The 12695-nt window shown below is 30.4% G+C and overlaps 1 protein-coding gene across 2 annotated transcripts in view; it reads left to right on the plus strand.

Moving 5' to 3' along the window:
- GABRG1 (gamma-aminobutyric acid type A receptor subunit gamma1) overlaps nt 1–12695 on the plus strand; it is a gene marked incomplete at both ends in the record, with an annotated part of 51699 nt that overhangs the window by 14667 nt on the left and 24337 nt on the right. For both annotated transcript variants that reach the window (XM_081233332.1, XM_081233333.1), the window contains one exon: nt 2205–2353. In XM_081233332.1, the coding sequence (XP_081089458.1) occupies nt 2205–2353 (149 nt within the window). The remainder of the gene's footprint in view (nt 1–2204; nt 2354–12695) is intronic.

Raw genomic sequence — 12695 nt, forward strand, 5'->3', positions numbered from 1 at the left:
TCAGTAGTATATATTTTTGAAGTTAAATACAGCAAAACAATTAATATAAATGAGCACTTCATTAAAAATCTGTTAAATAAATGTACTCCAGGAGTTCACATAGGGATAAAATTTGTATACTGTGGTAATAAACTACCCACAAATCTCAGTGGCTTACAATACTAAATGTTTATTTCTTTCTCAGGCTACATGTCCATTGTAGGTCAACTGTGGCTATGTTCATGCTGCCTTCACCCTGAAAGTGAAGTCATGGAGTAGTAGCCTCTGCCTTAGTATGGCTGGTCTTCTGGCAGAAGGACAGAAAGATATGGTGAACCATGCACTGACAATAAATCTTCTGCTTGGTAGTGATGTATGTTACATGTATTCCATTAACCAAAGCAAATTGCAGGGCCAAACCTGAGTTTAATGGGACAGGGATGCATTGCAGAAAGGAGTATTTCAGGTCACATGACCAAGTTAGAAGTCAGTGGAGGGAAAAGAATAATTTTCTGACAGGAAGAGGAGGAAAATATTGAGAAGAATAATGTACTCCATTATCCATTAACTCTCCATTAATAACTATCAATACAATTATTGTAAAGATAAAATGAGGTACAAATACTTAAAGGTTAAGTTTTAATTTACAATGTTAATTTATATTCTTTAAAAGGGTAAAGAGAGTGGATGTTAACTAAACTTATTGTGGCAATCATTTTACTCTATATACATAGATCAAATCATTATGTTGTACACCTTAAACATATAAAATGTTATATGTCAATTATATCTCAATAAAACTGAAAAATAATTTAAAAGGATAAAGAGGGTAAAGTCTGCATTAGCTAAGATGTTTAGGTTCACAGCAAAAGAGATTTGAATGAATAGTGTAGAAATATCAACTAAGGCTGTTAAGGTAAACTTGAATATCTACTGCGGGAGGGAAGCTCATCTCTCAAATATATGTAAATAAATAATATATTATAGATTTACCTGATTTTACCAGTATAAAAGTTTATATATACTTTTTCAGTGGAGGACTAATATTTACTAAAGTTGGGTGTAAGTCTAGGTTGATCTCACTCAAATGAAGGTGGGGTTACTTATGGGTAATAAAGTAGTTTGTTACTTTTGGTGAATTATAGATGAATATCTATATTACTATATGTTTCTACCACAATTCATAAGTAAGCTGAAACTTTATGCTTGTTAAACACACAGGCATAACAGGAAGCATTCGATATAGGACCAGGGTTTGAGTCTCAGTTTTGAAAATAAATGAGTTTGTGCTTTGGTTGATTCCCCACTGACTTGTTTCCTCATTTACAAAATAAAGGCAGTGGGTTATTTGATCCCTAAAGTCTAACTTCTAGTCCTAAAATGTGATAATCATGCTTTCCAAATATATACACATATATATATGGAAAGCATGATTATATATATATATGTGTATATATATATAGACATGTGTGTATATATATATAATATGTGTATATATGTATATGTGATTACATATATATGTATATATATATATGTAGAGTGAGTCAACCATTCATGATTTGGTAAGACAATCTTTGACAGAGTTCTTGGAATAGATGTCTGGGGTCTTGGTTCTTCTGATTTAAAAGGAAGAAGCACAGGTGTGTTCAATACTTTTTCCTTTTCTCTTTGAACACTTCTTCACTCATCTTTCCTTAAGTCTTCTTTTCTACACGTGCATTTTTTTTAATTAGTTTCTGCTTTATAACAAAGTGAATCAGTCATACATATACATCTGTTCCCACGTGCATTTTAAAATACATTTTACCAGACTAATGATTACAACTTTTCCTACACTTATTTACCTTTTAATTTTTATTTTAGGGTGGTGGCATAGAGTCACGTATGGTTGTGCAGATTGTGTACCGCACAAATCTAGGGCCACTCCTCACATTATCAGTGAATAATCTCTATGGCCTTAAATGATAGTTGAAGGAGTGGCAAAACTCTATTACATTAATATTATACGATATTTTCTTGCACTGGGTTCTTCATTTTGGAGTATTATTAAAGCAGGACAGTTCATATGATGTAGACATTAGTCTTACTGAATGTAAAATATTTCTAATGCTTTTTTTCCCCTCTTATTATTCTCTTACACAATTAGAATAATCTTAAACTGTTTTTAAAAATACACTACTTGGTTGAACTTTCTATTATACAATTTTTGCTTTTGAATTCTTTAGTGTTGATAAAGCAGATGATGAAGATGATGAGGATTTAACAGTGAACAAAACTTGGGTCTTGGCACCAAAGATTCATGAAGGAGATATAACACAAATTCTCAATTCCTTGCTTCAAGGCTATGACAATAAACTTCGCCCAGATATAGGAGGTAAGTCCGAGTAATCATTCTTGGATTTTGGTGACTGTGAAAGCCACATTTAGTAATGTTATTTTATCATATTCCTTGAGTGTCCGATGCGTGTTAGAGACTGTGGGTTTGGCAATTATTATTTGGAATGGTACTGCTTTGGAAGCTTCACAGTTTGACGTGGGAAGAAAGACATCTAAACATTTTCGATGTAATTATTTTACAATTGCTACAACAGAGCAATTTTTGATAAAACTGCCTGAAAAACTAAGATATTTCATAAAAGGGAATATTTGAAAGGTATGTAGGAGTTCCAATTTTTTGCAGTGCTGCACTGTTTTAGTTAATGTAGAAGTATAAGCCTTGAGAGTATATTTAGTGTAGACAATCCAACATTGTTCTTCTTTGTCAAAATTGTTATTCTCAGTTCTGAGCATTTATGTATACATTTTATAAAATAAATAACCTCTAAGTTTCCCACTGCAACACTTTAAAACAAACAAACAAACTATGTCAGCCAGATTTTTATTAGGATTACATTAAATCTATAATCAATATAGAGAAATTGAAATGTTTACCATACTGAATTTTTACTGTACCAAATTCATGATCATCATATATTCTTCCACATATGTTCAATTTTTTATTAATGTCTTCTGTAAAGAAGTGCTGAATATATTTTACTAGATTTAATTTTCTATATTTGAAGTTTTAATGTAAGTATAAATAGATTTTTAAAAAAATTTTACTTTCTAAGTTTTTATTAGCAGTGTATAGAAATACAATAGATATTTTGCTAATCTACTCTGTCCTCAGCAGCCTTGCTAAATTTATCAACTTTATTTATTGTTATATTAATGTAGATTTTCTACAAACACAGAGAGTAATGACTATTACCAATAATGACTACTTTGCCAATAGTGTTTATTTTGCAAATAATGAACATTCTAATTAATTTTCAAAATTATACTTTTTTCATGACATATTGCACTAAGACTAGAGATCAGTGTTGAATAGTCCTGATTTGTTCCTGATATCAGGGAAAACAGTCTATATTTACTATTAATTATGATGTTTGATGTAAGCTTCTTTTTTTTAAGATGCTCTTTGTAGTTCCTTTATCTTCTTATTTTGCTAGGGTTCTTTTTACCTCCCTACTGGTTCAAATGATTTCTGTGCACCTATTGAAACAATCATATTGATCATATTTTGCCCTTTATTCTCTAACTTTTTTTTCTGTAACTAACTTTGGCTGATTTTTAAAACTTAAACAAAATTTGCATGTCTGTAATAAATGTAACTTAGTTGTGACATGGTAATATATTTTAAATATCACTAAATTCAGTTTGATAATATTTAGTTTTGGAATTTTATATCTATGTTCATAAAGGGCATTAGCCAGTTATTTTACTTTCTGTAATGTCTTTTTCAGTTTTGGAGTCAATATTATGCTAACATCTACAAATGAGCTATATTTCCCTCTCTTTTCATCTCTGAGTTATCTAAAATGGATACTATTTCTCCCTTCAATATTTGGAAGAATTACTTGGTGAAGTCATGTGGCCTAGAGTTTGTATTTTGGGAAAAAATTTTAGCAGTTCAATTACTTTATTAGTTTTGGTTAGTTTTTAAGGAATTTAAATTTTAAAATTTACTTGAGTTAGATTGTTTCATAACATCTTTTACGATATGTTTCATGTTTTTAGGATCTGAGGGTTTTTCTCCTTTGCCATTCCTGATATTAGTAATCTATTCTTTCATTTATGAATAAATCTTGAGGGGCTTTAAAATTTTTATTAGTTTGACATAAAAATGAATTTTAGCTTTTTCAAATTTCTTTGTTGAAAATTTCCTTAAATTATATTATTTTATACTATTTTGTTTATTGTTAATCTGTTTTCCATGATTTAGTTTTCTGTTTTCCTAGATTATTTTAATTATTTTTTCAAAATAAAATTTAGACAATAAAATATTATCTATCCATGAAATTCCCAGAAACCTTTCAGCCATAATGTTAATATTTACATAATCATAGAACCATTACCTAAATCATTAAATTAATATCGATACAATACTATTAACTAATCGACAGACCTTTTTCAAATTATGGCAGATACCTCACTGATGTCGTTTTTTTCTGTTCAGAATCCCAACCAAGATCACACATTGCATTTTGTTCTCATGCCTCCATACACTCCTCCAACCTCATAGTTTCTCAGTTTTTCTGTTTGTTTCATGAACATGATAATTTTAAAGTATACTGGTCAGTGGAACGCCCCTCAATTTGTCTGATATTTTCATTATTGGGCTGTGTTTATGCATTTTTGCCAAGAACACTGCAAAAGTGATGTTTTGTGCTTTCAGTGTATTGTGTTAGGAGGTATGTGATGTTTATATCTTATTACTGGTGATGTAAACCATACTTTCGTTAAGTGTGGTTTCTTCCACGTTTCTTCACTGTGAAGTTATTATCTTTCTTTTTGACTAATAAATATGTTGTAAGGAGATACTGCACTGGGGAGAAATATGCAGATATTTCTCAGCACACTTTTGTCCATTCCTCTGGTCTCTATCAATGATTCTTACCTGCAGGAGTATTACTGTGATGTTTGCCAAATGGTAAGTCAATATTATCATCATTCCTTCTACACAAATTAATTGTAATTCTGCAGGAAGTAGGATCTGTGACTTGTCCAATTGGTTATCTATTCACTTATTTATTTACTCAGTGTAGACCTCTAGATATATATCTTATCTTAGAGTTTATTATCCTTTACCATCGTTGTTTATTTTATTGCTCAAAATGAAAATATGACAACTGGTACACCCTATAATTTTATTTCTCTGTTCTTTTATGTTTCTATCATTTTCTGAGCATATCCTTACTTTCTAGCACATAAAATTTTCCAGGCTCCTCTTGATCCAACAATGGAATTCATCATTTCTCCAAGAACCCTGGTTCCTCTTTTTGTAGAATGGTATTTAGAAACCAAGATGTGAGCACCAGGTGTATTTCTTAATATTGGGTGTCATTGCTTCTTGACCTTCTCATTGGGCAGAAGGAGAAAATATATGTTCTACACATACATTCACAGGCATCTATATTTCTATATCTATCCCTGTGTTTATGTATTATAAACCAGAAGTCAATACTGACAGCCCTGTTTCCAATCCAAAGACAATAGGGTTCATTCTAACCTTTCCCTTTTCCTTATCTGTAATTTCTTTTTCCATCAGGGAGACACCTGGCTCTCATTTACCCGTAGTATGTTTTATTATTTGTTCAATTCCAGTAAATACATAAAGTAATTCTATAATTTTAACATGTCTATAAAAAATTAACTAGAATAAAATATTTATATACATTTTTTTGCCTTTATCTTTGCAGTATGTAATCAAAATACTGTTCCCCAAAGTAACTTAGGTTAGTTCTTTTCTTCCCAATCCCCATTCAATGTGGTCATGTTAACCATTTTTTAATAGTTTCGTTTCCAGGTTACTGGTTATATTCCACTTTGAATGGAATTCATCTATGTTTACTTTTAGCATTTGTATGATTTTATTCCTTTTATTTAATTCCCTGATGCTTTGAATTTTATTCCTGTGTATGGTGTAAAGTATGAATCTAACTTTTATCTTTTACAAATGGCTTTTCTGTTGACTCAGCATGATTTATTAAAAAGTCAATCTTTGCTTCCATTGTTTGAGATGTTAACTATATCATATATTACACTTTCTTATTCACTTTTGTGATTTCTGTCCTTTCTATTCCATTCTTTCATTTGTTTTTCTATTTATTTGCCACCACACTATATTAACAGTAGAGATTCAACAGTATTTTGAGACTAAAACATTTAGTATTAATAGCTTATAAATCTGGCCCTACCTCATATTTTCATTTTGTTTTGTTTTTCCTTTTCAGTTTTCCTGGCTATTGCGTGTCATTTAAAAAAAATAGGAGCTTTATTATCAACAAGTTTAGATACATTTAAAAAAGAGATGTTGACATTTTTATTGGGATTGCATTAAATTTGTAAATTAACTTTGGGAAAACTAACATCTTTATAACATTGAATCATCTAATATGGGAATATGGGCTGTCTTTCTAAATCTTCATGTTAATTTTGTATCTCTCTGGAATGTTTTAAGATTTACTCATAGATTTTTCATATTTCTTAAATTGAATCCTAAGTATTTAATTTTTTTCTCCTGTAAATATTTCCTCGACTCTAATGTCCTCTACCTGATTTCTGGTTTTGTATATCAATGTCATTGATTTATGAATGTTCATTTTATATCTTACTACCTTCCTGCTGCCTTACTGATTTTTTTTGTTAGTTTAAGCATCGTTTTCAAAATATGCTATCATACCATATACAAAAAAGTATTTTATTTACCAACTCATATGCAACTAATCGAATTATCTTGTCTAAAAGCATTATGTTGTTTCATTGTCTAACATGTCTAATATAATAATGAATAGTAGTGGAGATAATGGGTAATTTTGCCTCGTTTTAGTTCTTATGGAAATGACTCTAGTGTTTCTTCATATGAATATTCACATTAAGAACTTATCCTTTGATTTGCTTGATTTAGTTTTAAAATCAGGAATTGGTACTGAAATTTTTCAAAGCCTTTTTCAACATTTCCGGAAATAATTTTGAGTTTTATCCTCTTTAAATCTATTAGTGCAGTGTATAGTATTAATTGAAATAATTTGCATTCTGGACTAAAGCTCTCTTGTTCATGATATATTATAAACTTAATGAGGTATTGGATTCTGCTTGCTAATATATTATTTAGTGTTTTGTATTGGTATTTATAAGTGATATTCATCTTCTATTTTATTTTTGAGTACTGTCTTCATTTGTTTTAGCCATCCTTTTACATATGTTTCATGAAAAGGTATTTTCCTTCATTCTCAAAGGTCTAGCACTTTATCCGGGTGTTAGCATCATCTGACTTTGGGAAGTTTGATAGAATATCATTATAAATTCATCCAGGTCTTGTGCTTTTTGAAAATAGTTAATCACTTTGATCCCTTTGTTTTCCTAAGAAAATTGGTCTGTTTGTGCTTTCTACTCATTTTTGGTAATCTATATTTGCGTAGGAAAACTATCTCTTTTATTTAGGTTTTCGAGTTTATTTACAAAGAAGTCTTCAAAGTAATTTCTTAGGATTAAAAAAAACTTTTTCTGTTTCAATGTTTAGTTCCCATTTGTTATTTCCTATTTTATATTTTGTATTATTACCCCCTTTTTTCTGATCAAGAAAATTAAGAGAAGTGGATTTTTTCAGAATTTCCATTATTAACAAATGAACTCTACTGTTTTTCTATTAACTACCTTGTAATTTCTACTTTGTCTTTATTATAACCTTCACTATATTTTATTTTGTTTTGCTTTTTTTTTTGAGTTGCAAATTTAATGATTTATTTTCCCTCTTCAATTTTTGGTGTGTTACTATCTGAATTTCCCTTTTTCTCCTGTAGATTTTGCTTCATAAAGGTAAATGCATTGTTATTTGGTGTATAAATATTTTGTGTTATATCTTCATAAGGACTCTCATGGCTTTAAACATTAAAAAGTTGTTGTTTTTATTGAGATGGTTAAATTGATGCCAATTACTTATCACAAGAAACAGAAATCTGTACTTCCATTTTACTTGTCATATTTCACTATTGTTATTTGACACTCTCTTTTATTTCAATTAATGTCAGCTCCCTGAAGGTAGAAAGCACCCTATCCCTCATTGCTAAAATAATGTCTGAAACATAAATTATGTTCACTTCATATTTACTGAGTGAACTTTTCTGAGTAGAACCTAGCATGTATAATCTTTTAATTTCATGTGTAAGTATTTTGACAGTTGTTCTACTTCATGAATTTAGCATTTTACCTAAATTATTTCAGATCGAGATTTGGACTTTCAAATGATATATACATCTGTGACATCACATCGTTTAATAGATTAAATGAAACATGTCCTAAGTACCTTGATAATTATACCATGCATAGCAGCATTTGTATCTGTGCATCTCAGATTATACACAATGAATTAGTTAATTGTTCACATGATTTGTAGGCATTCCTTTCTGTCCAAAATTTGTGTTAACACCTTTCTTCTTCATAAATTATGAAAACAAATTTAATCAATTTACTGAGGGCTTCTGAAATTAATAACAAATTAATATTAAAAGGCTTTGTAATTCTAGTAAAGCCAAAATTACTTTATGTTGAATTTTCTTTTTTATTTCTTAACAACTTTTCAGGTAGAGTCTACAGCTTTTCAAACATTTTCAGTGATTTAAATAGTTTGATCTAATCTAAAAAATTACTATCCCAATAGATTTAAAGCTATCCCTCTACCAGGATAGATGGTAGACATGTGTCACTAGATAGGGACTTGGGGTGAGAAGGGGAAGATCTGCTTTTTTTTATTCCATCTGTCTAATTGTTCTAAGTTTCTAGTGATGGGAACATGCAGGAGATATGAGGAGTTAACTGGGTGCAGTTTGAAATTTTTGTCTTCTTAGTTTTTATTTCTTTTTGGGTTAACACCAAATGGCCCTTGGTACACTTGGAGAGGCAAACATATAAATAGTGAGGGTAGGAGTGTAGGAATAGAGTAGAAATGCTTTATGTTATTGTTCGTAGGCATTTTATACTGTTCAATTCCTTGACCTGGGGAATCTAGAGGCTTCTCTATACCTTCCAACTGCCTTAGCTACTTTCATCAACAATCTAGTATGGAGATACGTACTGCTGGTGGCCAAAAAACTGGTAAGATGCCTCTGGTCCAGTTATCTTCCTTTGATGTGAATTGTACCCACAAGAAAATAAAATATCCTAGACATTCTAAAGAGTGGGTGTGCAGATACTCCATTGTTTCTCTTTCTTTAAATCTCCTCTCCAACTTTCTTTTCCCTTGATCAGGTGTAGGAGTGGGAGCACGTTGCTAAGTCTGCTGTCTAAAGAGACATTAAACTACAGAATAAGAGATCAGTCTTTCATTCTCCTAAGAAGAAATTCCAAATAATTAAATTTACATATATTTAATATATATTATATATATTAATAACAGTCATACATTTATGAGTATTGAATACTTGAAATTGGTTATTTACTATTGAGTACTAGAAATGTGGCTAGTATAGCTAAATTTCAATTAAATTTAATTAATTTCTATTTAGATATAAGTAGTAATATGTACTGTGCAGAGTAGCATTTTATCTGTTCATCTCAGAGTATACATAATAAATGACTTAAGTCTCTTCAAAAAGTGATGTTGGGAAAGCTGGACAGCTACATGTAAATCAATGAAATTTGAACACTCCCTCATACCATATACAAAAATAAACTCAAAATGGCTTAAAGACCTAAATATAAGACATGACAACATAAAACTCTTAGAAAAGAACATAGGCAAAACATTCTCTGACATAAATTGTAGTAATATTTTCTTAGATCAGTGTCCTGAGGAAAAATAAATAAAAGCAAAAATAAACAAATGGAACCTAATTAAACTCAAAAGCTTTTGCACAGTAAAGGAAATCACCAACAAAACAAAAAGACAGTTTATGGGATGGGAGAAAATATTTGCAAACGATGTGACCAACAAGGAGTTAATATCTAAAATATACAAACAGCACATATAACTCAATATTGAAAAACCAAACAACCCAATCAAAAAATGGGCAGAAGATCTATATAGACATTTCTCCAAAGAAGACATACAGATGGCCAAGAGGCAGATGAAAAGATGCTCATATCACTAATTATTAGAGAAATGCAAATCAAAACCACAATGAGGTATCACGTCACACTTGTCAGAATGGTTATCATCAAAAAGTCTACAAATAATAAATGCTGGAGAAGGTGTGGAGAAAAGGGATCTCTTGTATACTGTTGTTGGGAATGCAAATTGATGCCTCCACTATGAAAAACAGTATGGAGGTTCCTTAAAAAAATAAAAATAGAGCTACCATATGATCCAGCAATCCCACTCCCTGGCAAATACCCAGAAAAAACAAAAACCTAATTCAAAAAGATACATGTGCCCCAGTGTTCACAGCAGCACTATTTATAATAACCAAGACATAGACACAACCCAAGTGCCCATCAACAGATCAGTTAAAGAAGATAAGTTATATATATATATATATATATATCATATATAAATATATATATGATATATATACATATATGTAATATATATAAATATATACATATAAAGGAATATTACTCAGCCATAAAAAGGAACAAAATATTGCCATTTGCAGCAACATGGATGGACCTAGAGAATATTATACTTAGTGAAGTATGTAAGACAGAGAAAGACAAATACTATGTGATATCACTTATATGTGCAATCTAAAAAATAATACAAAGACTCTATATACAAAACAGAAAAAGACTCACAGGCATAGAAAACAAACTTATGGTTACCGAAGGGGAGAGAAAGGGGAGGAGGGACAAATTAGGAGTATGGGATTAACAGATACAAAGTACTATACATAAAATGCATAAAATAGATAAGCAACAAGGACTTGTAATCAATATCTTGTAATAATCTGTAATGGAATATAATCAGAAAAAAATAACTGAATCACTATGCTGAACACCTGAAACTAACACAATAGTATAAAACAAATATACTTCAATAAAAAATTTGAAATCAAACAAATATGAATAATTATTAAAGTGATCTTTGAAGGCATTCCTTTCTGTCCAAAATTTATGTTAGTATCTTTTCTAGATGTCTGTGTTAGTATCTACTAGCTAAGGTATTAGCACAGTCTCAAGTATCTATTTATCCATATCTACCTTTTCTTCCATGTGTATCCAAGTGTCTGTTTGTCCATATGTAACCTGGGGAAGGAGATGGAAAATGTTAGTTGACATTCCTTGCTAGTAAGGCCTGGGAATATGACATCTTTGTGTTGAGACCCCTGCTGTCTGTTCTAGGGCAATAAGACATATTAGTCATAGTTCTTTCAAAATCTGTATAACTGCAATATCCAGATCAGTGGGACTATTTCTTTTTTAATACCATTTAGGGGCAGTAAGAAAAGACCATTTATCTTATTTTCCAGGATTAGAGTTTTTGACTGACTTAAATTAATTTTAATATCCAAAGTGACCAAAAAGCTACATATTATGCTAAAGATATCTTAGACTATTGGAATACAGCATGGTTAAAAATAAGTTTGAAGAAAATATTTTAAAAATTCATTTTAGTTTATATCTTCTGACTGATAACCAGTTCCCCACCCAGAGTGAGCTCTCTTCAGTTTTGCCTTAACTACCTGGAAACTCGATGTTGAGCTCACTGTTTTTTTCTTTCTTTCTCTTTTCTTTCCTCTTTGTATTTTCTAGATTACTGAGTTGCCTGGAATGTCTATTTCTATATACTCATTTCCACTAGGTGTTTATTTATATTCTGGTGAGATACTTAAAGCAAAGTACTTAGAAGTCACAGCACAGAAAGGGGCCTTGCAAAAATAATTCAGTGTCATCTTTACCTGTCTTCCCTCTATCAAAAATGTAATTTGCTGTGGCAGTACATGCTTTTCTCAGTCATTGTTGTACTATCACAAAAAACAGATCTTTGATCTCTGTGTGTATTGATGAATTAAACATAGTGTGTCCACTTTCTAAACATCATTTAATAAGCTCGGAATAACAATTTTCTTTTAGTTTCATTTTTCTACTTTTGAATTGAAGTATGGTGTTTTCCTTTTTAAATATCACTAAAATCCTGCAATTGGACAAACTTTCTACTGAGAAAATCATAAAGCCAAGAAAGTACTTACCCAATTACTAAAAATCCTGTATTTTAAGTGATTTCACCCAAAAGTATTGTTCATAGCATGAATCAATGAAAGCAGTAATAAGTCATTATTAAGAAACAATTACAGATTTCTGTTGTTTTCCTTTTTATATTTTGAAGCATATAAGCACTAGCTGTAGTTTCAAAATTAATCTGAAATATTTTAATTCACTTTCAGGTTTATTCTACTTCGTGTTTTGGGGATGAAGTTTAAAGGATTGGATCAAATGATAGCACCTCAAAGTTATAAAATGATATACATAATAACTCAAAAAATGCTCATAGTTTGCAAATATATGTTCATTGTGTAATTTATTGAATATGTTCTATGAATAGCAATGTTCTACGCTGGAATTACTGATGTAATATATCTTTTGTCCCATCTCAGAAGAACTTGATGTATGTGCATCATGAAATATCTCAGTGTGGCTCAAGCCCTAATGCCAGAGTTAATATTTTTGTAACATACATATATTTGCCTTATAGTTAGCTAAGGAAACGTTGATATCAAGGAACCAGGACAGATCACTCA

This window comes from Mesoplodon bidens (assembly GCF_964165515.1).
Source record: "Mesoplodon bidens genome assembly, chromosome: 1".
NCBI lineage: Eukaryota > Metazoa > Chordata > Mammalia > Artiodactyla > Ziphiidae > Mesoplodon > Mesoplodon bidens.